Source organism: Lepidochelys kempii, chromosome 11, assembly GCF_965140285.1.
Source record: "Lepidochelys kempii isolate rLepKem1 chromosome 11, rLepKem1.hap1, whole genome shotgun sequence".
Classification (NCBI taxonomy): domain Eukaryota; kingdom Metazoa; phylum Chordata; order Testudines; family Cheloniidae; genus Lepidochelys; species Lepidochelys kempii.
The window spans coordinates 81,276,449-81,303,560 of record NC_136390.1 but is presented as its reverse complement, the minus strand read 5'-3'; the positions used below and the strand labels follow the sequence as shown (position 1 = coordinate 81,303,560).

At 55.5% G+C, this 27,112-nt stretch overlaps 1 protein-coding gene, 1 long non-coding RNA gene and 1 other non-coding gene across 3 annotated transcripts; 2 read left to right on the top strand and 1 right to left on the bottom strand.

Moving 5' to 3' along the window:
• Positions 1–5,762: 5,762 nt before the first annotated feature.
• Positions 5,763–6,994, top strand: LOC144929140 (uncharacterized). Its single transcript, XR_013634452.1, has 3 exons — positions 5,763–5,800; positions 6,619–6,756; positions 6,916–6,994. It is a non-coding gene; the product is annotated as an uncharacterized LOC144929140 (long non-coding RNA).
• An 826-nt stretch (positions 6,995–7,820) lies between these two features.
• Positions 7,821–11,408, top strand: LOC144930946 (maestro heat-like repeat family member 5). Its single transcript, XM_078854725.1, has 4 exons — positions 7,821–7,829; positions 10,422–10,577; positions 10,817–10,939; positions 11,328–11,408. Exons 1-4 carry the CDS (start codon positions 7,821–7,823, stop codon positions 11,406–11,408), a joined length of 369 nt encoding a protein of 122 aa, XP_078710851.1.
• Positions 11,409–26,780: 15,372 nt separating this feature from the next.
• On the bottom strand, positions 26,781–26,862 carry TRNAS-CGA (transfer RNA serine (anticodon CGA)). The gene has a single exon. It is a non-coding gene; the product is annotated as a tRNA-Ser (tRNA).
• Between the last annotated feature and the right edge of the window lie 250 nt (positions 26,863–27,112).

Genomic DNA, 27,112 nt, shown 5'->3' with positions numbered 1-27,112 from the left:
GGCCACTCTTTGATTAATCCATCCCTCAACTTCCTGGCATTCTTTCAGGTTGGAGACGTCGTGGGAGGGATCTTAATCTGGCTCGACAACGTGTGTGATCCCAGAGCCAGAAAAGCAGCGCTGAGGGCCACGGCCTTGCTGGCTCGCTCCCACCCCCAGGTCGTGGTTCTGACCTGTGTGGCTCACACGCTGTCATCGCACAGGTAGGAAGCTGCTCTGTTATCACCTCAGTCTGTTATTTCTCTTCCTGCTCCCACTGACAGGCCACAGGCCGGGAAGGGTCCGTGGGGCTCACACAGTTGGAGGGAGTTTCCTGCTGTGCGGAGAGCTGTCCATGCTTACAAAGAGGAGATGGCCAGGCCCAGCCGCTGAGGAGCCAACCCCTCCTCCTGCACTCCCCGGGATGGAGACGTGCCAGTTTTCTGGAGAATTCCAGCATTGTCCTGATTTCTATGGGTCACCCACTTCCTCTCAGATCCAGTACAGGGCCAATAAATGACTTTGGGGCTCACTCAACATCCCTCGCTCATGAAGTCTGGCTGCTCCTTAGTGCATGAGAGAAGGCAGAGATGGAAATGGCCCATGAGCCCCATCTGTCTATCCTCTGCAGACCAGGGCAGGATTGTTACCTGTCGTCAGATCCCTAGTTATTCCATGGCTGAGGAATAGGTCAAAAAATACACTCATTCTTCTGGAGCTGTGCAGCAGAGGTAAATCTCTGAAGACAGAAATTTCCAGGGCTTATTGTTGCAAAAAAGACAAAAAATCATCCACACATGACCAGAGCGTAAATGCAGTGCAGCCTGCCTGAGTCTGCAGACAGCCGGCAGTAATAGCTCTGAGAGGGGTGAGTGCCTCTTTTCATCTCAATATGGTGTAAACTCTGAGTCCTGCTGGTTAGTGCTGGTCACTTTGCAGAGTCATCCATCTGAGGTGTTGAGAACACAATCCCCATGTCCCAAGGGGCCGTGAAACCCAACTTGGACCCTAGCCAGAGGTCACAACTCCGGCTTTCCTCGGCATCTTCTGCAATGCTGTTCTGCACTGCCCAGAGACAAATCTGTGTCACATGGGAGAGCAAATTGAAGAGCAGCATGAAAGAAATTGAATTTCTTGCCGAGCCTGTCACGGAGTCCCTGGGCGATGCTCTGGAACTGCTCCCCATGAAGCCAGTCAGGACTCTGGGGCAGTCACCTTTCTGTGAGCAGCCTGTCTTCAGGACACACAGCTCACACAGCTTCCACCTTCCTGGGTCTGACCTCGGAGCATTCAGCATCCTCTGCCCCTCCCTGTGCTTCCCCCAGCGAGTCCGCTCAGGCGGGGCTCCTGGGGAAGCCAGAGGGTCCGGCACCCCAACTTCGCAGTCAGACGTGACTCTCAGCCAGCCAGTAAAACAGAAGGTTTATTAGACGACAGGAACAAGGTCTAAAACAGAGCTTGCAGGTGCAGAGAACGGGACCCCTCAGCTGGGTCCATTTTGGGGGGCAGTGAGCCAGACGACCACGTCTGCACTTCACTCCATGTCCCAGCCAGGCCCCAAACTGAAACTCCCTCCAGCCCCTCCTCCTCTGGGCTTTGTTCCTTTCCCGGGCCAGGTGGTCACCTGATTCCTTTGTTCTCCAACCCTTTAGCTCTCACCTCGCAGGGGGGGAAGGGCCCAGGCCATCAGTTGCCAGGAAACAGGGTGTCGGCCATTCTCTGTGTCCAGACTCCTGCACACACCGGCCCTCTAGGGCTCTGCAATGATCATACACCCTTACCCCATCACCTAGATACTTAAGAACTGCCTAGGGGAAACTGAGGCACCCCCACACTATTCAGAGGAAACATTAAGAAGAGTCCCACTTCGTCACATCTCTCCCCCCTTCGAGATCGAACTGAGCGGGGTCACTTTAGCCGGTGACCTGGGGAAGTTCGAAGCCACCAACGTTCCCATGGATGCCCCAGCCTTCCTTGGTAGGAGTTACACCAGGCCCTTCCAGTTTCACGCCCTCCCTTAGGTCGGGGGTGGTCGATAGCACTCGCAGGCCGCATGTGGGAAGGTTTATGCAGCCCATGCCCTTTGGCCACCCCAAGAATGTCTCCCCATTGACCATCACCTTCTGCTCCCACTGGGGGTCCGAGGGGCCTGGCCCCAGGAAACTCCACACAGACATATAGGTTGGGACCAGGAGTGGGAGCCTGTCCACATCCCCAACCATCTGGATGACGGAGTCTATGGCCTTGGGACCCAGCAAGGGAGCTAGACACCGGGGCTTTTCCGCAGGGTCCCCTTGGTTCAAATCGCCAGCCTGCTCAAAGGCAGTGAGGTGGCATCCACATCCCCCCCTCCTTAACCAGGGGCAGCAATTTAGTCTCGAGGTTCCCTGCGGAACTGGCCCCCCGGGGTCTATCCCCACTCACCCCGGGGAGGTCCCCTAGGCCTCTCCACCCCACCACCGCCAGTTCATGCTGCTGCTGCTTCTGCAGCTCTTTCTCGGGCTCTCGCTGTCTCTCACAGTCCTCTTGCTCCCTCGGACTCAGCTCCAATCCCGTCCATCTCCGATCCCCCGGTGGGGAACCCGATCGTGAAGACCCCCGTCTGGTCGGGGACAGGAGTCTTGGGGATGCCTGGCTACCACTCCAGCTGCTCCCAGATCCTGCTATAGCCCCATTGGGGGTCAGGAATCTGTTCCTTAGAGCGGTCATCCTCCTCCAGCTGCACAATGAACTCTGCTTTGGTGAACTTTCCAACGCTCAACCCTCTCTTTTTGCACAGGGTTACAATGTCCTTCTTAAGGAGACGGTGACACACCATCACTCCGCTCCTCCCAAGTTGTTGTGGACTCACAGGCCCGTGTGTTCTCAGCTCCCCACGGTTTCCAGGGAGAACCCCTAGTGTGCCAGCCCTTCTCGAGGTCACCACCTCTTTGCCAGGGTCGAGCTGCAGACTCCTCCGCCCCTTGGACTGCTCGCTGCAATCCCCAGGGGAACCCTGTTACTGCAAAAGTCCTTCTCTCTCCCCGGGCCAAGCTGCAGGCTCCTCCGCCCCTGAGACTGCTCACCGCAGTCCCTAGGGGGACCCCATTACTGCACAGTCCTTCTCGCTAGTCACACACTCCCAGGGGTTAACCGCCCCCCGAAACCGCTCCTCTCTGAGCCTTCAGCATGCCTGGTCCTCGGCAATCCCCCTTCGTGTTACTGCTCCCCAGTCACTTACTGCAGGAAGTGCCATCCACGGGGTGCAGTACATCCCACCGCTGCCACCAGTTGTCACGGAGTCCCTGGGCGATGCTCTGGAACTGCTCCCCATGAAGCCAGTCAGGACTCTGGGGCAGTCGCCTTTCTGTGAGCAGCCTGTCTGCAGGACACACAGCTCACACAGCTTCCACCTTCCTGGGTCTGACCTCGGAGCATTCAGCATCCTCTGCCCCTCCCTGTGCTTCCCCCAGCGAGTCCGCTCAGGCGGGGCTCCTGGGGAAGCCAGAGGGTCCGGCACCCCAACTTCGCAGTCAGACGTGACTCTCAGCCAGCCAGTAAAACAGAAGGTTTATTAGACGACAGGAACAAGGTCTAAAACAGAGCTTGCAGGTGCAGAGAACGGGACCCCTCAGCTGGGTCCATTTTGGGGGGCAGTGAGCCAGACGACCACGTCTGCACTTCACTCCATGTCCCAGCCAGGCCCCAAACTGAAACTCCCTCCAGCCCCTCCTCCTCTGGGCTTTGTTCCTTTCCCGGGCCAGGTGGTCACCTGATTCCTTTGTTCTCCAACCCTTTAGCTCTCACCTCGCAGGGGGGGAAGGGCCCAGGCCATCAGTTGCCAGGAAACAGGGTGTCGGCCATTCTCTGTGTCCAGACTCCTGCACACACCGGCCCTCTAGGGCTCTGCAATGATCATACACCCTTACCCCATCACCTAGATACTTAAGAACTGCCTAGGGGAAACTGAGGCACCCCCACACTATTCAGAGGAAACATTAAGAAGAGTCCCACTTCGTCACAGAGCCTCAGCCTCAGCGTTGAATAAATACAACATTCTCTGAAGGGACTTGCCCAGCCTCAGCCTCCCCACACCAATCGGTGTTTCCACTGAGAGATGCCTTTCCTGCCTACATTGCAAGCCTCTCCCTGGGGAGGGCGAGAGGTGGCCAGGCAGGGAAGGTCTGACTTCTGTTTCGGACTCTGCAGATGTGCCCTTGAGCTGTGGAAGGCCTTGGGTGAAGAACCCCAGCTCACCAGGGAGGTGCTGCGGCAGCTGCTGGACAAGCTCCAGCAGAGACGCCGGGAGGAGAAGAGCGGCTATGTGTCCCTGGCTGTAAGTGAGATTTGAGATGTCACTTTGCGAACGCACCACCGCAGGGAGGATGGTGCATCTTTGTGTGTGTGTGTGTGTGTGTGTGTCTGTGTGTGAGCTTCGCCCCTTCTGAGCTTCAGGCCACAGCTCCACTACACAGCTCAGCTGACCTAACCTCCCTCGGCTCACAGCCGCCACAGCAAGCCCATCCCTTGGGTGGGGCTGCACTTTGCTGCTTGTGTCAGCCAGGGCCGGCTCCAGGTGCCAGCAAAGGAAGCAGGGACCTGGGGCAGCCAATAGAAAGTTGGGGCGGCACGTCCGGGTCTTTGGCGGTAATTCGGCAGCGGGTCCTTCATTCCCTCTCTTCCTCTTCAGCGCCACTTCGGGGGCAGCTCAATCGGGTTTTTCTTTTCTTTCTCTTCTCCGCTTGGGGCCGCCAAAAAGCTGGAGCCAGCCCTGGTGCCAGCAGCGCACGTCCTCACCAGAAGCGCTTGTCGCGATTCCTCGGTCAGGGTGGGGCATTGCGGGAAGGCTCCTGAGGGTCAGTTGACATAAACGACGCGGTGTCCACGCTGACACTGCATCGACCGAACTGCATTGACTTGGACTCTCTGCCCCTTGTGGACGTGGAGTTATGAACTTGGCCCCCAGGGGCAGTTCTGCCAATGGGAAGGAAATTCCATAGTTAGGGTGATGCTGGGTAAGTGGCCTTGTGTTGACCTAACTCTGTCGTGTAGATCAGACCTTCGTGTGTCCTGGCCACTTCCAATCAAACCAAAGAGGTGTAAATAAAGTTTCCCCCAGGTAAAAGTTACAGATCTTAAGTGGTTTCTCTGTTGGTACCCTGGCTCCGTCGTCTTCTGCTTTAGATGGCCCTTTAGTGAGCAGGTGCAGTTTGGGCGTCTATTGGAAGTATCCAGGTTTCTGGCTTTGTAAACTGTGGCTAGAAACCTTCCCAGCATGGGATCTTGAGATGTCCAGTACGTTTGACTGGGCCAGAAACACTGGGCCTATGAGAACGCATCTCCTCAGGATGATTTCAGCCCGTCCAGTCACGGCTGGAAAGCCAAAGCGCAGGGTCTGCACCATTAAGAGAAATAACGGGGAATAACGTCACCCAGACTCTTCTGATCTTTCCATAGGGTTCCATCCTGCTTCCGTTCCAGCAATGGGGGAAGGTTTAGGAGCTTCCAAATGTCTCCTCCCCTCTCAGGAGCCAATCCTCTTTTGTAACATGCTGGAGAGGAAATGAGACATGACAAAAGGACAGTCGCAAATGGCAATGGGGGCAGGGGGCAGATTGGGATAGTTGAGTGAAATTCTTTCCCCCCTCCAGGCCATGAAGACCATTTACGAGGTCCTTTTCCTTTGGGGATACCGAGAAGCCATCCTGGAAATGTATCCCCAGCTGCTCATCCTCTGCGTCAGGCAAGTGCAGTTTGTGATGGATCTGCACTTGCCAGGGACCTACATGGCCAGCGAGACATCCAGCCCCGAGGAGGGATCCAGCTGCCTCAGTCTCCTAAGGTAATGACTGAAAGGAAAAGGAAGAACAGATTTGTTCTGCTAAACACCTGGGGTCCGTTCATGGCCATCGGTGGTTCGGGTGCTGTCGTTGGCCCAGGCTCAGTTGGGTGCAGCTCTCTCTTGAGGGAAAAGGGTTGAGAGCTGTGTGTTCTTGTGAGTCACACTCGCTCATCTGACGCCGTCCACAGGCCAGCTGCTTTCCCCACACACTCAGGCAGCAGCCATGTTTGTGCATCCATCCACCTGTGCCACCCGCCAAAGGGTCAGTGCTTTCATCACTGTCTGCTGAGCAAATCTGGGGGCCTCCGTCCCCGAACGCAGACAGAGCCACACCGTCAGCACATGGGGCCAGACCCTGCAGGATCTCAGCCTCACAGGCAGGCAGGAGGAAGAGGGACCAGTTCATCTGGTTCTGTGGGCACAGTGAGGGGCTTCCATCTACACGGGAAAACCAGAGCGCCGGAAGACACCTCAGGTGGTGTAAACTGACATCGCTTTGCTCGCTTACACCAACTGAGGACCCGACCCCACATGCCAGCTTGAGTCCTGTTACCTGTCACAGTAAAGAGTCAAGTATTCAGCCATAGGGAGTGATGACACCAATCATCTTAAGAAGCTACATTGTCACTAATTGGTTAGAAACTCAACGAAACTGCAGTGTAGACAGGGCCCATTGGGCAGGGAAGCACCATGATATCACACTGGATCTATCCTCGGGGAGGCTAGCTACTGCTGACCATGCTGTGTTTCCCAGGGCTTGTGCAGATTTTCCATGCCTGGGGCTGATCTCGTTGCCTGAGACTGGTTTTTCTCTTTAGCACGTCAGTGGAGGCTGTGAAGACTCTTTTCTCCATGCCCGGCTACTGGAAGGAATTTGCCATCATCCAGTTTCAGCAGGGTTGGGACACGATAGCCTCCCGATATTACTACTCACAGGGTGTTGGCCTGATTGCAAGGTAGGAGCCCAAAGTTTCCTCCTCACTGGGTCTCTCTTGGGAATGGGATTTCCGTGTGAAATATTTCTCTGTTCCAGGCTGCCAGCTCAGCCCAGCAACTGGAGAGGAACTCTCTCTCCCCCTTGAAAATCACAAGGGACTTTCTGTTCCATGTTCCAGAGCCATGATCGAGTGTGAGAACCCTCAGCTCCCTGCAGTTTTCAGAGAGGCAATCACCATCGTCCAGAGTGAGAGGGAGGAGGAGCAGAGAACAATTGCCATGGCTTTCTGTATTGAGGTGAGATACATTAGTTGATAGGCACAAGGGGGCTTTCTGGAGAGGAGCTCAGGCCAGTAAGCTCTGGGGCACATTGTCAGCAGCTCAGCAGCCTTACCGCCAGCTAGCTCCTCTCTGCACAAGGATGGTTGTGGGGCATGGCAAAGAGAGGGAGGGAGAGACAGGGTGAGATTGCTCCTGGCTGGATGTGCCTCGATGGGATTATGGGACAAGAGGAGAGGTTTCTCCAGTGCCCCAAGACCATGCTTCTCTCCTCACCTATCCTGAGGTTCTGCTTTTCTTCTGTCCCAGGGGTCTCTGCATGGCGCTCAATGAGGCCTGGAGATGCCCCTTTCCCTGGGGGCTGATTTGTGAGCTGTGCATGGGTCCAACTTTTGGGAATGAACCAACTGAAACAGCAGCAACTGGCTCCCTACGCACCAGAGACTTTGGGTGGGAGTAAGTGGCCCTTTGGTAAAGACGACTGTCCAGGGAACAGACCCCCCAGGAAGACCTCTGCTCCTCAACCTGATGTTGATTTGCCTCTTTGCAGTTTCTCCAGAGTCCTTCCATTGACACAGTGCTGACAAAATCAGAGCTCCGGGCGCAGCTCATGGAATGGACCAAGGACACAAATCCCGTCATATGTAAGCTCAGTCTGCGAGGCCTTGGCAGTATTGTGTTCCAGCCAGAAAAGGTAAGAGGCGTGGATTGCCCAGGGTACCAAGGACGCCGATGTCTCTCAAATAGCTCGGAAATGAGAGCCAGATCCCCACACAAGCCTTGTTGTTTAACACACAGCCCTCAAATGGTGGAGGTGCTTTCCTGAGCAAATCAAGGCATGACGTGCTCCCTGCTCCCATGAGCGGAGCCCTGATTGCAGATGGGATGCAATGGGGGAGGTGGGGTGAGCAACGACAAAGGTTACAGTGAGCAGCTGGCACAGAGTGACAGGAGAACGACTTTCTGCCCCGTTGGGGGGCTCTGCCATCCGTGGTTTCTCCTAGGCGGGAGTGGTGCAGCACGTGCTCCAGGCTGTCACCCCGGAAAGTAATGAGTTGCCTTCTTCATTCCTGCAGGTGAGATGGTTACAGGCCCAGCTGCCAGGAACCGTTGCCAGGTTTTGTGACCGGGATGGAGGGTGTGTCAAGGAGGCCATGCACAAAGCTCAAGACATCATCTACCTCCTCAAGAGGGAGGGGCTTGGCTCCATCTCCCAGGACATTGCAGTCAGCCTTCGCCCCTTCATTGATGACGTAAGGCTTGGAACCCCAGGAGAAGCCCGTTCCCCCCCCTCCACCTGTCTCTGATGCCCTTGTCTCTCTCTCCCCATCTCCTTGGCTCCCGCCCCTCAGGCCTGCCATGGAGCCTCCAAGGAGCTCCCCCACCATGGGTGGGGAGTGTCCTGCTTAGCCACCTCCCTGTCAGAGCTCTTCTCGCCAAAGCTCAGTCTCAGCGCCATGCTCCCAGCCCCTGCTGCAGCCTGGCCTGGGGGAGAGGGGGCCTGGCCCTGGGCAGATACCCAGCTGTCTGGAGAACACAGGCCCCCAAAGAGGTGGAGATTCTCAGCAGGAAAGAGGTGGGTCGGGAATGGCCCGGCTCTCGGGGGCACCGAAGAGCAAAAGAAATGCTGTGTTTTGTAGCAGCGAATCCCTGCAAGGCTCCAGCAGCGGCTTCTCCCCTTCCCCAGACCAGTCTCCAGCAGACTTCCCTCCCTCTCCCCAAATCTTCTCGGGTTCTGGGATTCATAGATTCATAGATTCATAGATATTTAGGTCAGAAGGGACCATTATGATCATCTAGTCTGACCTCCTGCACAATGCAGGCCACAGAATTTCACCCACCACTCCTAAAAAAGACCTCACACCTATATCTGTGCTATTGAAGTCCTCAAATTGTAGTTTGAAGACCTCAAGGAGCAGAGAATCCTCCAGCAAGTGACCCGTGCCCCATGCTACAGAGGAAGGCGAAAAACCTCCAGGGCCTTCCAATCTGCCCTGGAGGAAAATTCCTTCCCAACCCCAAATATGGCGATCAGCTAAACCCTGAGCATATGGGCAAGATTCATCAGCCAGATACTACAGAAAATTCTTTCCCGGGTAACTTGGATCTTACCCCATCTAAAAACCCATCACAGGCCATTGGGCCTATTTACCATGAATATTTAATTACCAAAACCATGTTATCCCATCATACCATCTCCTCCATAAACTTATCGAGTTTAATCTTAAAGCAAGATAGATCTTTTGCCCCCACTACTTCCCTCGGAAGGCTATTCCAAAACTTCACTCCTCTGATGGTTAGAAACCTTCGTCTAATTTCTAATCTAAATTTCCTAGTGGCCAGTTTATATCCATTTGTTCTTGTGTCCACATTGGTACTGAGTTTAAATAATTCCTCTCCCTCTCTGGTATTTATCCCTCTGATATATTTATAGAGAGCAATCATATCTCCCCTCAACCTTCTTTTAGTTAGGCTAAACAAGCCAAGCTCCCTGAGTCTCCTTTCATAAGACAAGTTTTCCATTCCTCGGATCATCCTAGTAGCCCTTCTCTGTACCTGTTCCAGTTTGAATTCATCCTTCTTAAACATGGGAGACCAGAACGGCACACAGTATTCCAGGTGAGGTCTCACCAGTGCCTTATATAACGGTACTAAAACCTCCTTATCCCTACTGGAAATACCTCTCCTGATGCATCCCAAGACCACATTAGCTTTTTTCACAGCCATATCACATTGGCAGCTCATAGTCATCCTATGATCAACCAATACTCCAAGGTCCTTTTCCTCCTCCGTTACTTCTAGTTGATGCGTCCCTAGCTTATAACTAAAATTCTTGTTATTAATCCCTAAATGCATGACCTTACACTTCTCACTATTAAATTTCATCCTATTCCTATTACTCCAGTTTACAAGGTCATCCAGATCCTCCTGTAGGGTATCCCTGTCCTTCTCTAAATTAGCAATACCTCCCAGCTTTGTATCATCTGCAAACTTTATTAGCACACTCCCACTTTTTGTGCCCAGGTCAGTAATAAAAAGATTAAATAAGATTGGTCCCAAAACTGATCCTTGAGGAACTCCACTGGTAATCTCCCTCCAACTTGACAGTTCACCTTTCAGTACGACCCGTTGTAGTCTCCCCTTTAACCAATTCCCTATCTAGGATTCTAGGCTCTCCAGACAGAAACTGCCTCTGGGACACCCTGGGGCTGCGCTGTCCTGCCCAGGGTCTCAGGCCCTGCACAAGATGTCTATGGCGCTGGCCTGGTGTCCGCCCTGCTCCCCCCACCCAAGTCAGTTCACACGGGGGAACCGGAGCAGCGGGCGGATTATGACTCTGTCGCGTTCTGCTCTGATACTGCCTGGCTTTAACCGGGCGTCCCCACCCCCCGTGTGTCATTGCCAGGAGAGGGGCAGTGTGCGCTCAGCTGCCATTTCACTGCTTGGCAACGTGGTGAGCAGGGTGCAGGACCCGGACAAAGCCCTCGTGCAGCAGGAAATCATCCACTGCTTGCTCCCGCTGCTGCTGCATCTTGCAGACCAGGAGGAGAGTGTGACACTGGTAAGTGCCACGGACATTATTTCCTTCAGAGCAAAGAGCCAGAATCCCCTGGGGCCCCCACTCCAGTCATCACCAGAGCCCCTTGCCCAAGCAGAGTCTTCTCCCGGCTTCACTCCCTGCTGGAGCCTCGTGCCTCATCCATCCTCACAGCACACAGCACAAGGGGTGGAGAAGGTCCAGTGTCCCCCACACTATCCCTCTCTCAGTGAGAACCCTCTTGGTCTCCCCTTCTCTTGCAGCGATGTAAACTGACGCTCTTCCGCTGCGCAGTGTTTCTCGGCTGGGCTCATTTGAAGACGCTGTTCCGCAGCATGGCCTGGGATGGCTCCTCACAGCTCTTGAAGAGTGTCGGGAAGTGCCTGGTAGGTGAATTCCTTGTGCCTTGAGAGGGGTGAATGGGGACTTGAGAGAGACCTTTCTAACCCCACAGCCTGAGGACCCATCCGCTTCGGTCGGGTTGCAAGACTCTGTTCCAGGCTCTCTGCTGGTTCATTTCTGCAGGAGTTACAATCCGTTCCCATTGTTGACAGTTTCCTCCACAACTGTCAGACCTCCAAACTTTTGTCTTTTCAAATGAAAGCGGAGGTTCTGGAGAACACAACAGTGACTTCAGAGAGGTGCTGCTCTGGTGTATGGGTTCGTATTGGCGGTTGCCATGGCCTGGCTATATGCTTTGGCCTTCCTGGACTATTCGCTGTGGGGAGAATATGCCATTTGTATATTGTGCATTTCTTCCTTCTTTCTTTCCAGATGCAGAACAACGAGAGCCACATCCCCAAATTCCTGTTCCAGGCCCTAGACTACCTGGAAAGCTCACAGACAACAATATGACACTCTGCAGCCTTGTTCATTGGTAAGCAGAGCAAATTCACTTCAGCTTTCTTAAATGTTTCCTTCAAAGCCCTTTTCTAGACAGCTGCTCTGTTCCCTCCGACAGCACCAGAATCCTAAAACGGGGGGTGTGTGTGTGTGAGAGAGAGAGAGAGAATTAACATGTATTCCAAGATGAAGGGAGCAACTTAGCTGTATCGACTGCACCAACTTCCCCTGCCCACAGCAGCTCTTTGGCTGCACCTAGGGGAGATTGAATTCACATCATGCTGGTTTGATGTGAATTCAGTCTCCTTTAGAAATCAGCTTCTCAGTAACTGCTGGGCATCTGATGCTTTATCTAATGTGCTTTGTGAAGAGATGTAAGGAATGTATTTAATTTTCCGAAGGGCTGTCTTGGGGAAATGGCTGCATCTTCAGCAGTTTTCAGCGAAGGATTTGAAAAGTAATGAGATCCATTGTATTCATTGTATATCTAGGAAATACTATCCACCATTACTGTGATTTGTTGTCTGAAACAGTGAATGAAGATGGCATCTTCCGCCTGTATGAAGGTAAGGAAATATCTCTGTGTGTTTGTGCCTCTGTGGGAAGTACAGGGGTGCAGCACAGGGCCCGAACACAGGTTTGAATGTGGACACAGGTCCCTCTCTGTCTGAGAACAGCGTTTAAGGAAGAAGGATGGTCATGCGAGCATCATCGAGCTACCACAATATGTGTATGGGAGCAGGGGAATTCCATCTCTAGCTCCTAGTCTAGACGTTGCCTTAAAGCTGTGTGGGGAAAGTGTCTTCATAAAGGTCTGAAAGTCTGTAATGGAAGGCCTGACAGTATTGAAAAGAGCCGTAGTTATTAAGGATGATGATGATGATGATGACAATTACCCTCATCACCTGCCCTCCCTGTAATGGAGTGATTGCAGGCCAGGGAGATTCCCTCCGAGATTGGTCATCAGCTCACAGGAAATCCCATGAGGGCACATGGGAAACACTTCTCCCTGTGACCTCTTGAGGAATGAAGGCACAGGGCCACAAAAGATTTCAGTAGACATTAGGAGCCTAAATCCCTTTGTGGATCTCGGCCTAAATGTTGGATGGTTTAATGTCGCTGCGGCTGTCACTTTCCTGTTCCATCGAAAGAACAAGTGCCCCCAACCATCTGTGTGTAGGGGTGTGTGTACGGGTGTAGGCCGGCGGAGGGGGAAGTGACAAGAATGGGGTCTCCTCTCTGTGCAGGGCTATTTTGGGAGGAGCGGAGTTGTTGTTCTTGTGCCCTTAGACTCTTGGGGAGCTAATAGCAGGGGGCGATGGCCATCGGGAGTGGAGATTTCCTAGGCACCAGGCACATCAGCACCAGAGGCTTTTCAACCCGTTTCCTCTTGGTTTCAGCTTTTCAGGAAGTGCCTTTGAAATCTGACAGGACCACGTGGTACATCCTCAACAGACATTATAAATGGTTGCAGAAGCTTGTAAATCTCGTGTCGGGTTCTGCATTTGACTAGGGAACCGGGACCGACACAGAAGAGCTCTTTGTCCTGCTATGGTACGTACAGCAGACGCTTATCAACTTTTTGGTGTCCCTAGCCTCTGTTTGCCAGCAGCTAGGAATGGGTGACAGGGCATAGAGCACTGGATGATTCCTGTCTGTTCACTCCCTCTGGGGCACCTGGCAGTGGCCACTGTCGGAAGACAGGATACTGGGCTAGATGGACCTTTGCTCTGACCCAGTCTGGCCTTTCTCATGTTCTTATGTTTGGAACTGGGGCTGAACAACGAGGTGGATATTGGCAGATGACACAAGATTATGCAGATTAATCAGCCTAGAGGAGACTTTGAAGAAGTTCAAAGGGATCTAATCAAGCCATGTGACTGGGCAGCACCATGGTGGATGAAAACCAGCGCTGATCAGGGCAGGGCCATACACATGGAAAGCAGTGCGGTGAACGACTCCTCCATGTCGCTGGGTTCAGAAGCCAAAGCACGGCTGGCTGGGCCCAGTGGTTGGAGCAAGGGCGCTGGGGCCGCGTGCTCAGAGTGGTGGAGGTCGAGCCGAGGGGAGCCAAGGGTTGGAGCTGGAGTCAGGAGTCAAGAGCAGGATTGGAACAGGCTGGGGAGTAGGGCCAGGGCCGGATTAACAATTCCCGGCCCATGGGAGCTGCGGGGGAACGCGCGGAGGGAGGGCAGAGCCGACAGGCAAGAGCAGCCCCCGGGACAGAGGTTCCCGGTGCAGTGCTCATCGCGGCGACGTGGCTGTGGGGGGACAGGAAGAGCAGCGCGCGGAGCCGCCTCGCCCCCACCCCAGCCAGGCAGAGCCGGCCCGGCTGGAACGCAGCACACAGGGGCTTTAGGGGCTGCAGCTCGGGCCCCCCTTAGCCCTGCTCCTTTCCTGAGTGCACCATTGCCCCACTTCTGCCCCATTGCCACCCTCTGTTACAGGGCAGCACCCTGGAGCTGATCTCTGACATCTCTCTCCCTGGAATGAAGTCACTGCAGAGTCAGCACAACCCCACCTTTGGGCACCATGTAGGACATCTCACCCCACCGCACAGAGCCCGACATTCACACAGCTTCTCGCATGTGGTTCCCTCACTCATCAGTGCCAGGCGGAGAGAGGAGAAATTCTCCCAGACTCCCTTTAACCATTGCCAGCCCCCAGGGTAGTGGCGGTTGCCGGGGGTTGGGTGCTCTCTTTAAGAAATGCCAGCTCTCCGGGAAGCTGCAAATGAACATTAGCAAAGTGGGGTGGTTTTGTGCAGTGGAAAACCACCGTGCTTGAAGGTTTTGTTTTTCTAATTTGTGCTCCTGCCCTTTCTCCCTCTTCCAGACATCTAGAGGCCAACAGGAGCCAACTGAGCCCACCACTGATCCCATCTCTTGTGAGATGGCAAAGCAGCTGTTGCACGGGAAGGAGGAGACAGAAGAGGCCGAGCAGCGTGTGCCGGGGTGTACCAGCCCCACGTAACCCCACAGTCTAGGCGGAGGAAGCCAAGCCCCTCCCCAGCCCTGCCGGACACGCTACAACTGGAGCACCAGTGTGAAAGGGAGCAGCTCAGCTCACGCTAGGCAGAGCACCGAAAATGGAGGATGCACCTTGGAGGCTCCAGTCCAGAAGCAGCTGAAGCCCCGAGGCGCCGAGACCCAGCCGCACCCCCGGGTGCCTGCAGACGTGCAAGGGAGATCGGAGTGTCTGGGAGTTTCCCACGCCGGGAGCCCAGAGACCCCCAGCCCGTGGCCGAGAGACTTCTCCTCTGAAGTAACCTGGGTGAACGAGCCATTGTCATGCTGAGTGACGTCAGCATGTTCTGGTTGGATCCCCACTGACTCAACGGCAAACACATTGGCCACGGACAAGGCCCTGGGCTAGGGCAAGGGGGAGTAAGGAGAGTCTGGGTCCCCCTGCCCTGGCTGCCATTCATCCTCGGGTGGCTGCCCACGTCCCCATTGCGCCACTAGACTGCACAGCCGTTGACTCTGGTCGTTGGGCCACACAGCCCCGACGGAGAGGACAGCCACACGGACTCTGGTCGTTGGGCCACACAGCCCCGACGGAGAGGGCGGCCGCACGAACTCTGGTCGTTGGGCCACACAGCCCCAACGGAGAGGGCGGCCGCACGGACTCTGGGCATTGGGCCACACAGCCCCGGTCGGAGAGGGCGGCCACATGGACTCTGGCCGTTGGGCCACACAGCCCTGGATGGAGAGGACAGCCGCACGGACTCTGGCCATTGGACCACACAGCCCCAGATGAGAGGGCGGCCGCACGGACTCTGGTCGTTGGGCCACACAGCCCCGACGGAGAGGGCGGCCGCACGGACTCTGGTTGTTGGGCCACACAGCCCCGACGGAGAGTATGGCCGCACGGACTCTGGCCGTTGGGCCACACAGCCCCGACGGAGAGGGCGGCCGCACGGACTCTGGCCGTTGGGCCACACAGCCCTGGATGGAGAGGACAGCCGCACGGACTCTGGGCGTTGGGCCACACAGCCCCGACGGAGAGGGCGGCCGCACGGACTCTGGCCGTTGGGCCACACAGCCCTGGATGGAGAGGACAGCCGCACGGACTCTGGTCGTTGGGCCACACAGCCCCGACAGAGAGTATGGCCGCACGGACTCTGGTCGTTGGGCCACACAGCCCCGACGGAGAGGGCGGCCGCACGGACTCTGGTCGTTGGGCCACACAGCCCTGGATGGAGAGGATAGCCGCACGGACTCTGGCCATTGGACCACACAGCCCCAGATGGAGAGGGCGGCCACACGGACTCTGGTCGTTGGGCCACACAGCCCCGACGGAGCGGGCGGCCGCACGGACTCTGGTCGTTGGGCCACACAGCCCCGACGGAGCGGGCGGCCGCATGGACTCTGGTCGTTGGGCCACACAGCCCCGACGGAGCGGGCGGCCGCACGGACTCTGGTCGTTGGGCCACACAGCCCCGACGGAGCGGGCGGCCGCACGGACTCTGGGCGTTGGGCCACACAGCCCTGAGTGGGAGGGCAGCCATTTTGGCTCTGGCCATAAGGCCAAACCACCCTGAGGCTAAGGACAGTTATTTAGTTTCACCCATGGGACCTCGCCCCTTCACCCCTAAGGCATCGCCCATCTGTCACCATAAGACCCACACCATGATATAAGACTTTCGGGATCAGGATGCAAATATGAGTAGAAGCAAGGAGTAGCATGTGACCCCTCTAAGAGCTCCTGCCACTCCTCTACCAATATGGGGGTGTTTTATCTCCATCCATCTGCCTCAGGAATGGATTTGACCAATGGGGGAAAGTTCTGGGGCAGAGTGACCCATCCGGAAGTGGGTCACGTGACCCCTCCGAGAACTCTTCCCAGTTGGGGTGAGCCTCAGCCCCTTAGGACCAGCCAGAGAGGGGATTTCACCAAATCAGGTAAGTGCTGTGGTGGGGTGACCTGCCCACAAGAGGGGCCCATCACCGCTCCATGAAATCCCCCCACTGTCCTCTACTAATCGGTCAGGGTTTCACACACCCCATAGGCCATCCCAGAAGGGTAACGTACCGATCAGAATAGGCAGTGCCCGAAGGTCTAGGCCAGAAGCCGCCGATCTCTGGAGCTCCATGTTTGCGTGGCTGGCAGCATCCTCCTGGAAGTCGCAACACAACACTGCGTGGAAGATCCCGTCTCATTCCAAGGATGTCTTTTGCAGAAATCGTGGCCTAGGCCTGCGGGCTAAACCTGTTCTGGATTGGTACACGTTTACCTTCTGAGATGGCCTAAGGTGGGAGAGAAACCCTCGCCAATTGGTAAAGGGCGGTGTGAGGACTTTTTAGGGACCACAGGATCCTGTTGCGGGCAGCTCACTCCACTATGGCACTTCCCCTATTTGGTCAAATCCCCTCTCGGGGTGCTCCTACAGAGCTGACGTCCACTTCAGTTGTAGAGGACAGAGGGAGGAGTTCTCAGAGGGGAGACACAACCCCCTTCTGGATGGGTCACCCTGCCCCGCAACGTCCCCTGATTGGTCAAATGCATTCTCTGGGTGTGTAAAATGGTGTTTGCCCCTGCCAAATTTTCGTAAAAGAAGGGAAGAAAGGCATGTACGTTTTGTGTTATCTATTAGGTGGCCATCTTGGACTTGGCAAAAGAATCTGGTGACCTTTTGCCATTGGCTATATTCATTTGGGTTGGGAAGCACACTCCAACGCACGGATTGAATCCGCGTAGATAGGGTCTAACATCCAGGCAGAGACGACGCAAAGAGGGATAGGGAGGGTTTTTAGTTAGGTCTACTCACCCGGTCCTGTGTCCATCATCGAAGTCTGTCCCTGACGTCCAATGTCAAGAGAGCAGAAGCTGTCCATCGCTCTCTCCCTGCAAGAGAAGGTCGAAAGCACATCAACATTTCCTCGTGGGTGTAATTGTTTGTGAGAGTGGAGCATTTCCAGAGTTAAAGTTTTGTTACTCCACCCCTTCTCTAGCCTGTCCTAGTCCTTTCCCCCATCGTAAATAAAGTCTTGTTTGTGTGGTTACCACTCTGTGGCCTTATTTTCGTGTGCTAAGGCAAGCTCTGACAGATGGGATTACAGAGGGGACTATGTGGGAAGACTTTACTGTAAGATTTCCCGCATCTTCTGAATGGGGTTTGGGTTCTGCCCTCTTTAAAGGAAGGAAAAATCCTGACAGGTGATCCTAGGGGGCTGAAACCCACCGTGATGAGTTAGTAATCTGTCCTATTCACCACTCTAGGATGGAGTCTGGGATGCAGGCTCTGGGATGGAGTTTGGGTGCTGGGTGCAGGCTCCGGGCTGGGGCACAGGGTGGGGGTGCAGGATGGGTGGAGGGGTGCAGGCTCTGGACGGGAGTTTGGGGATGGGAGGGGCTGCGGAGGGAGGGGCTGCAGGCTGTGGAACGGAGTTTGGTTGTAGGCTCTGGGCTGGGGGAAGGGGTGGGGGTGTAGGAGGGAGTTTGGGTGCAGGAGAGGGGGTGTGGGAAGAGGGTGGGGGTGCAGGCTCTGGGCTGGGGCAGGGAGAACCGCATTTTTCAAAAGAGCATTTTTCAGTTCCCCTCATAAAAGTGCAGCAGTGCAAGCTCTTGGCCGTGAAAGTGCAACTTACAAAAGTAGATTTTTTGTTTTGTTCAGAACTGCACCCAAAAGGAAAACAGTGTCAACGTTTCGCGCCTACAAGGCCACCGGACGTTGAGAAGAGGCGTTCGCATGGCACTTTTGCAGCCAGCATTGCATGGTAGTTATGTTCCAGGCATGCTAAACATTCGTATGCCCCTGCATGCTTTTGCCACCAGTCCAGAGGACATGCTTCCATGCTGATGATACTCGTTAAAAAAAAGTAATGTGTGAATTAAATCGGTGACTCAGCTCCTTGGGGGAGAATTGTCTTCTCCTGCTCTCTTTTACCTGCACTCTGCCACAGATTTCATCTCCTAGCCATCTCGGAGGATGACCCAACACGTGGTGTTCGTTTTAAGAACACTTTCACTGCAGATCTGACAAAAGGCGAAGAAGGACCAATGTGAGATTTCTAAAGATAGCCACAGGACTTGACCCAAGAGTTAAGAGTCTGAAATTGACTCCAAAATTTGAGCGGGATGAGGCGTGGCGCGTGGTTTCAGAAGTCTGAAAAGAGCAACACGCCAATGTGGAAACGACAAGATCCCAACCACCGAACAAGGAAATGAACCTTCCGCTGGTGACATCTCAATCTGTCCTCAACATGGACGCATGAGCTCTGGAACGGTGGTTGAAACGTGAAGGGACGTATGATTCTTCAGCACATCTGGCCTGTCAATATCCTGCGATGCCAGCTACAACAGTACCCTGTGAATGCCTGGTCTCCCTTTTAGGTGACCCTGTCAACGAGAAGTGGGCAACATTAGCTCCTGCAAATGTCAACAAACCCCTGTTTGTCTGAGCGATTGGCTGAACAAGCAGTAGGACTGAGAGGGCTTGTGGCCTTTCAAGTTTTCCATCGTTTTATTTTTGAATGCAGTTATTCCATTCTGTTACGTGTGAAAAATGCAGATTTTTCTTCCCCATAATTACAGCACTTACTCCTAGACGACATTTGCTGACTGGCTTTAGCAAGAATCATGAAAAATGGGTCTTCACACATTTAGCACTGACTGTCAGCCCCTGCCATGTCGTGATGCCGTTCAAAGCACAAGACACTGTTTTGATGAAAGTATTTTAGCGCTTGTAGGCCCGGAATGCATTCAGCTGATTTTTAGAGCCCGTTAGACTTTTGGTACGTTTTTCAAAAGCATCTGTTTAAAATAATGTAGGTCTGGGATCGGGCACCTGACCACACAGATGGGGGCCTAGGGGGCTGTTCCAAACAGGTTAGGCACCAGGGGCTAGCTCCACAAAAATACTGAGCTGGGCTTGGCTGCTACTTTCACTTTAGCTCCCTAAATCTGACACTGAGATGCTGCCGATTCTCAACCCCCCCCACAGCTACAGCCTAAATGTAAGGGGACTGTTGCCCCCTTACTAACAGTCAGTGGGGGTGTTTTGGTTGGCTCGCTCCCAGTACTAAAAGGGGAAGGGTCGATGGGAAACCAGGACCCTGAGACTGATAGTCCCCAGGAACAATGGGGAGAGGCCAACGCTCCAGGTCAGCCTGAATGTCAGGGCAAGAAGGCTAATGAGGGAGTCAGGAGGCCAGGGGGGTCCCGTCCTCTGTGAGAGCTGGATTTGCCTGGGTCAGACAGACAGAGTGGGGCCGAGCTAAGGAGAAAGCAGGGGCCCGAGCTGAGCTGGGGAGTGGAGCTGTGCCGATCCAGAGGGACCAGTAAAGCAGCCCAGAGAGAGCAGACCTGTCGTGGGAGCAACCAGAGCCAGAGGGGCCAGAGAAGCAGCCCAGGGAGCTGGGGGCAGAGCAGCAGCCGTGCAGAGACCGAGTGGTGGGGCTGGGGCTGGGGCTGGAGCAGTCCGGAGCTGGGTGCGGTGAGCAGCTGGGGAGAGCGAGGGGGACCCTGGGCAGCGGGCCCCGCACAGGGAGACGCCTCAGCCAAGGGGCTCTGCAGGCCAGGCTTGGATCATAACCCCAACAGGGCGGGGGCCACACTGGGAAGAAGGGTCCTGCCACTTCGAGCCTGAGAGCGTGTGGCCACCACCAGAGCGAGTGTCCGACCAGCAGCATCCCCGCAGCACGGCCAGGGCCGGAGAAGGGGCCTGGGACTCACAAGGAGCAGACTGTGAACTGCCCTGACGTTCCAGAGACCCTGTTTGTGATGTTCCCTGCCACAGAGCGGGGTGATGTGTTTCCTTTCACCTTTCCCATTTTCCCTTATTCTTTTTTAAATTAATTGTTGATTAAATAACTTGCATTTGCTTTAAATTGTATGGAATGGTCAGTGGGTCAGAGAAATGCCCAGTGCAGAGAGAGTACCCCGGAGTGGGGACACCCGAGCCCCTGTCTGAGCTGACCACCGCAGGGTTGGGGGTCGAGCCCCCTAGGAATCCTGGGTCCAGCCTTCTCGGGGTTATGAGGACTCTGCCAGACAGGAGAGTGGAAGGGGAGTCCTCCAGGGCAGGGAGGCCACTGGGTAAAGGGAGTGGGAGCGAGGACTCAGATCCTTTCGCTAGCCCACTTCACCGGGGTCATGCAGAAGCCAGGACAGTTCCCTACAAGAGCGGGACTATTCCCCCGCTTACAGGAAGAAGGAGGTGCCTGAAAGTAGGACCCACAAAACCCAGTGTGCGAGACATCTCCACACCGACGCCAACCAACGGGAAAGGCCGATGGAGGGGTGTGTCCTGAGCCCCCCCTGCCTCTCTGGATCTCAGGTTACGAGGTCTGGCTTGGAGAGAGGTACCTCCCCCGGCTCCCGCCCGCCCAGCTTTCCCCCACCCCCTGCCCTGCCCTGCCCCGGCCATACCTGGTTCCAGCCCAGCCCTGCCGCGGGGTGGGACCAATACTGCTGCCAAGGCCGCCCCGAGGGGGGTGCGGGTCCGGGGCAACCCCCCCTCCGCCCTAGACCCCCCCCGGCTCCACCCCTTCCCCCAAGACCCTGCCTCCTTCCGCCCCTGAAGCAGCAAGATTAATCCCATACGTTGCATTGATTGTGACTTATTTGCCTGATTTGAAACGAGACCAAAAGGACCTGAGTCTCCTCGCTGTCGATAGCCCCCCGCTCGGCCAACCAGCCCTGAGACTCTGAGGGGCGGGCGGCTGAGAGGTCTCACCAGAGGTCCCACAGGACGGCCAGGTCACCATCAGAGCGGATCGCTCTCAGATCCAGACCCACCTCTTTGTGAGGACCTCCCGCGATGAGAGCAACCCCCCCTTGCCCACCCTCCACAGACACCCCTCCTTGGGAGAGAGAGGGAAACAGGGGAAAAAGAAGCAAGAGAAGAGGAGAAAGGAGGGAGGAAAGAGGAAAAGGGAAACCCAAAAGGATAAGCCCCAAGGTCCCCAGTGATTCCAAGCGTCAAAGCGCTCGGTAGGAAATCACATTCTGCCCCCTTCAGCCAGTGTTTTCTGTGCCGAGAATCCTGCCTGCAGCAGGTGCATCAGACCCAACAGGTTCCAAACCTCTCGCAGCCTCCGACCTTGTCCAAGGGACGTTCGTTTTCTGGCACAACCAGGGGTCGGAAAGGAGAAAACTCCACAGAGGCTCCTCCTCATGCTACGACGTGAATCCTAATTCTCTCCCCGTCCTCGAGGGGAGACCGGGAGAAGGAGACGTGCGGCAGCAAAGCCGGGGGGGTCTCAGCGACTGCCCTGGCCCTGCCCCTCGGCCCTGCCCCGCTGATGTCGGGGTCTCTCTGTGAGGTCACCCCCTCCCCACCACCTTTGCCCAATGGGCTGAGGTCCTGCAAAAGGCCTTTGTGATGTCACTGCCCCCCCACCCCTCCCCTCCCAGCTGATGTCCTGCCCCTGCCCAGCCTCTTGGAGCTTGGAGTTGTTGCCCCCGGATCTCCGCACTCAATGACTGGTGAGTCAGGGGATGGAGCCGGCTATACAATAAACCACCAGTTTTTCATAAATTAGTCGACTTAAGGCCAGAAGGGACCATTGGAGCATCTAATATGCTGCCCTGCATCTCCCAGCCCTCCCGTGTGTCACAAGAGCTGCTTTTTGATGAAAGCACTTTCCCGAAAGGCATCTAGTCTTCACTGGAAGACATCAAGAGATGGAGAATCCATCACTTCTCTTGCCAGTTTGTTCCAGTGATGAGTCGCCCTCCCTCTTACAAATCTCTGCCTTGTTCTAAGGAGAATTTTTCTGATTTCTGCTTCCAGCCATTGGTTCTTGTTCTGCCTTTCTTTGCAAGACTAAAGAGCCCTTTGAATACTTGGTGTTTTCTCTCAGCGAAGGCACTTGCAGGCTGCCATCAGCTCACCTCTCCATCTTTTTAAAAACTAAACAGACTGAGTTTTTCAATGCCTTCTTATAAGTCTTCTCCATCCCTCAAATATGGCTCTTTTCTGCACCCTCTCCAGTTTTTTTAACGTTATTTTTGAAATGTGGACACCAGAATGGGATGCAGTATTCCAGTGTCAGTCTCCCCACTGCTGAATCACCTCCCTTTCCATCCTCTCTTTATCTATCCATGGATGGCATCACGGACTCACAGGACTTGTGCTCTCTCTCAGCCTCGTACAGTCCTTGGGAGGAACCCCCTTCAGTGTGACAGCCCTTCTTGGAGATCCACTCTCTCAAGGGTTAAGCCGTAGGCCCTTCCGCCTCCTGGAACACCTCTTCTCTCAGGCTTGAGCATGCCTGTCTGCCGTGGGCCCCCTCAGGGAGTCCCCTCACTCTGGACCCCTGGGGCCTCTACTCCCAGAGGGAAGAAAGCAACCCCGATCCCGAGACTGCCGTGACTCTCAGCCAGCGTAAAAGAGAGGGGTTTACTGAGCATCTGAACACAGCACAGGAAACTCTCAGGGCCTCAGGCCTAACCTCCCTCTGCACAGTCCATCTAGGTCTCTCCTGCACCCGTGTGGGCTCTGGCTGTTTTCTCTCCCCAGTCCAGAAGCCCCCTCCTTCCAGCTAAGCGTCCGATATCGCCTTCCCACAAGCCTGTGTCCTTTGTCTTCTGTCCCAGGTGAACAGGCTGCCTGGGTCTCCTCTATCTCAGCCTCTCCTCTCCTCCCTCTTTTCTTTCCCCCTGGCTGGAAGCAGTCACCGGGTCTTCTCTCCTCAGCCCATTGTCCTACTACTGGCCCGACCTGGCTGTGACTTCCAAGCTGGGCCTCCCGCTCACCAGTCGCTGGGGTATCCGTTCTCCAGGCCTTTGCCTGAGGGCCCAACTGACAGGAGAGATCACCGCTGGTCCTCTGTAACAACAAACTACCTCTCCCACCAGTGCCACCTCGTTAAACAAACAGCACCCAGGGAAACTGAGTCCCACACACAGCATGCAAACCACTGAAAAACCAAGAAAATCCCCCCGTCATCACCGATGGCTTTGGCCCTGTTCCCCACAGCATCGCACCGGGAGCGGATGTTGAGTGGCTTGCCCGGTATGACACCTAAATCCTTGACAGAGTCACGGCTTCCCGGAGTACAGTTCCCCCTCGGAGGCCTGCCTGCTCTGTCCTGCTGCCCCCTCCCACTGCGCCAAGAGGGGACCTGGTGACTGGAGCTGCTGTGGTTGTGTGAGAGCGCCGGGCTGAGAGACCAAAGGGCACCTCCGTTCTGGAACAGAGGGGTCTGGCCGGTAGGCGCAGTCGCCCCCGGTTTGGGGCACAGAAGGGGCTGCGGCTGGCAGCAGCTTGAAGCCCGTCCCCCAGCTGCGCTAGGCACTGTTTGAATGAGTGCAACGTCCGTGTTACATACGGGCTCCTGGGGCTCGGTGGGAAGCACTGAACTGCCTCAGAGTTCTCTGTTTGCAAGGTCGGTGCCAGGAGATTAGAGAGACAAGGCAGGGAGGGGATCTCTTTCATTCTCCAACTTCTGCTGGGGAGAGACAAGCCTTCGAGCTCCGCAGATCTCGTCCTCAGGCCCTGTCTCTCTCTGTTAGCCGACGGCCAAGGATGTTTGGTGAGGTGCCAGCTATGCCCGTTTATACCATCCGTGACTTTAACCGCTAGGACGCACTGTCCCTTCGCGGCGGGCAGCCCGGGCTAGGCTGACGGATGCCCCAAGGTCCTAACCACCCGTGACTTTAACTGCTAGAGCTCAGAGCTCCTTCGCAGCCAGGATTGACTGACAGGTGCCCCAAGAGTTTGCCCCGTGGAGGCGGCACAACTCAACTCTAGGCTCTTAGTACTCTCACCTAATGGCCAGGCTTTAGAGCCAAAACGGCTGAGGTTCTTTAATTGTGTTGGCTGCTTTACAGTAAACCAGAGAAAACAAGTCAGGCTTATGCATAAATGGTTACCAAAATTTATTAAGCTAGATTCTATTCATGTGGTTACAAAATTGCTAGTGCCTACTTATTTAAATGTAGAGATGTTACACACACAAACAAGTTACAAAACTGAAGCCACAATCCCAAAGAAAGAAAACAAAATATAGAGCTCTATTTCAAAATATGTGTACACTAAAGATAGGAGATCAGGTGTGGGTGCTTCTTACCCTCCTTGCATCTCTCGATTCCAGCGGTGCCAAGCCAGGATCGGTCACTCAATTCCGCGGAAAGATGAATAAGGGACAAGGCGTAGGGACCCTCTTAGCTGCAGAAGCCTTGGGAGGCTGTCACTTATCTGACCAGCAGATAGATAGTGAAAAGCACTCAAAAATCAGGGTGCTGTAGGTCCCCTACTTATACCTCTGTACTCCTTTATTCTCTTTCTCCTTTCTTATGCCAAATTGAGGCTGGTCTGTCGGGGTGACGCCAGCTTTCGCAAGAGTAGTTTACACTTGCAAGGGAGAGAAACAATAAGTGTCGACTGCTGGACATTTCTTTTATCAGGGTAAATATTATCCCACCTAGGATGTTGGTGTGAGTGCATCACGCTATTTAGTAGGGGCTAAGAGCCATGTCTGTCACAGGGCCTCTGCCTACTGTGAGCTTAATCCTTGTATCTGTTCCCAGAGGCACATTGTAGCAGCACACCTGTGCTTTCACAGCTTCAAAGGCTGTGCTGGAATATATGTTAAGTGCCCTGTTCCGGCTTCCTCCTGTGTTTCCAGCAATGCTGGTCTGAGCAGGGGGGGGCTGGCTGTCTGGCTACACTCTCCCCAACAGAACCGGGTCCAATAAACCATATGACCTCCCCGGCCTGGTCTCTCGGTGTTTTCTGCTCCCACGGGCGTGGCTGGGAAGGGCCACAGGGCTCAGCAGGCTCAGGGAGAAACCTCAGCCCCACTGGAGACAGGAGGGGAGCAAACCTCACAATCCGTGTGGTCCCTGCAGGTCTGTGCAACTGCCCCCCACTCACTCAGTGGCAGTCTGTGGGGGAGGTCTAGGGTGGCCAGGTGTCCCGATTTTAGAGGGACAGTCCCGATTTTTGGGTCTTTTTCTTATATAGGCTCCGATTACCTCCCACCCCCGTCCCGATTTTTCACACTTGCTGTCTGGTCACCTGAGGGAGGTCTGGCAGCCCCCTCCCCAGCCACAGTCCATGCGTGCCCAGCAGTCCCTGTGAAAGCTCACCTTTTCCGGGTGTCTGTTTCACACCCTCTGCCAGAGACGTTCCCCATTTTTTCTCCAGTTCAGCTGGCAGCAGGTCTCGTGCGAGGGGCGGGGGAGAGCTGAGATTTCAGGCTGCCGTCTTATGGCGGGATTGCTGCGATTAACTGGCTGAATGTGCTAATTCTGAGGACGAAACGGGGAAAGGGGCAGAGATCGAGAGTCAGGGAGTGAAATGGAGAAAATACAGGAAGCATTTCGAGCAAGGGCAAAGTGCAATAACCAGAAACCAGAATATTCTCTGCACCCCTTGTCTAACTCTGGGCCTGATTCTCTTCCGCATTGACGGCCCTTTCCCTGTCTCCGGCCGTGTCTGGAGGGCTTTATGCCCCTGTCCAGCCCCTTCACACTGCCAGGAAGGGAGAGGTGTTATGGAATCTTAGCCCAAAGAGGAACCAGGCCCTGTGTCACCTTCATCCTGGGTTTCAGATGACCCCGAGAAGTTGGGGGGCCACCGGGGCCTAGAGCATGGCCCTGCCACAGCGGCCCCGCCCCCGGTCATCCTCTTCCCCCGAGGCCCCGCCCCCCCACTGTTCACTCCTCTGGCCCCCGAGGTCCCCCTACCTGCCCCTCGCTCCTCTCCGCCTCTTCCCCCAGGACTCCACTCACCCCCTGCTTGCTCCTCTCTGCCCCTTTCCCCGAAGGGGGGCTACCGGGGGGCCATGGGGCCAGGCACCCGTCCCTTTTCTCTGTCTCTGGTGAGCGGGGGGCAGGGGGGTCCTTGGGGAAGGAGGTGGAGCAGGACAGGAAGAGGCACAAGAAGACGGGGCCGCGGGGGAAAAGGCCGAGGGGGGGTGGGGTGCAGGTTTTGGGGGAGGAGGCGGAGGGGGGATGGGAAGAGGCAGAGCAAGAGCAGGGCATCGGGCTAAGAGGCAGAGGGGAGCGGGGTGCAGGCGGGGCCCCCACTTCTCTGGAGCTTCGCTTCCAGCACTCGAAAGATGACCATGGGCCCACGGGCCTCCGGATGGGAGACCCGCCCCACATCCCCAGTGTTTCCGCCCCGCATGGACGGCCTTTTGGGGGAGGCTCAGGCTCCCCTGGCCTCTGATACGGGCTGCCCATGCTCAGCTCCTTCCACGCTCTGGAGAGGAGCAGCACCCAGGGGTGGGGCTGAGCCGGGAGGCGCTGGGTGAGGGGCAGAGGCCTCGGGAGCTGAGACCGCAGGGACACAGCGTGAGGCACCATCCCAGGCATCCCCATGAAAGGAGCAGAACAGGGTTTACCTGGGGTGGGGAGTGTATGGAGAGCGTCTCAGGGCCGGTGGAGATGTATTGCCCTGGTGAGCAAGTGTGGCTAAAACACAGGCCTCGCTGTGAGCAGGATTTGAACCTGCACAGGGAAACCTGAATGGATTTCGAGTCCAACGCCTTAACCGCTCGGCCCTCACAGCTGTGAGTGACGTGGCCTCCAGTGGCAGTCTCTACTGGAGCGGCTGGAAGCCGACGGGAGGGAGCTCTCCACCCTCAACGAGCAGCCGTAGCCATGTTGGCAGGAGAAGCTCTCCCAGCACCATAGCACTGTCCACACCGGCGCTTAGGTCCGTGTAACTTGTGTCACTCGGGGGGTGGCTTATTCACACCCCTGAGCCACATACGTTCTACCGACACAAGGGGGAGTGTAGACGCAGCCTTAGCAGAGAC

Excerpts from the sequence above, each read along its gene's own strand:
- LOC144930946 (XM_078854725.1), top strand. Across the intron at positions 10,578-10,816 it reads AGGAGGAGAGTGTGACACTG|CGATGTAAACTGACGCTCTT; the intron begins GTAAGTGCCACG and ends CTTCTCTTGCAG. Across the intron at positions 10,940-11,327 it reads AGAGTGTCGGGAAGTGCCTG|ATGCAGAACAACGAGAGCCA; the intron begins GTAGGTGAATTC and ends CTTTCTTTCCAG.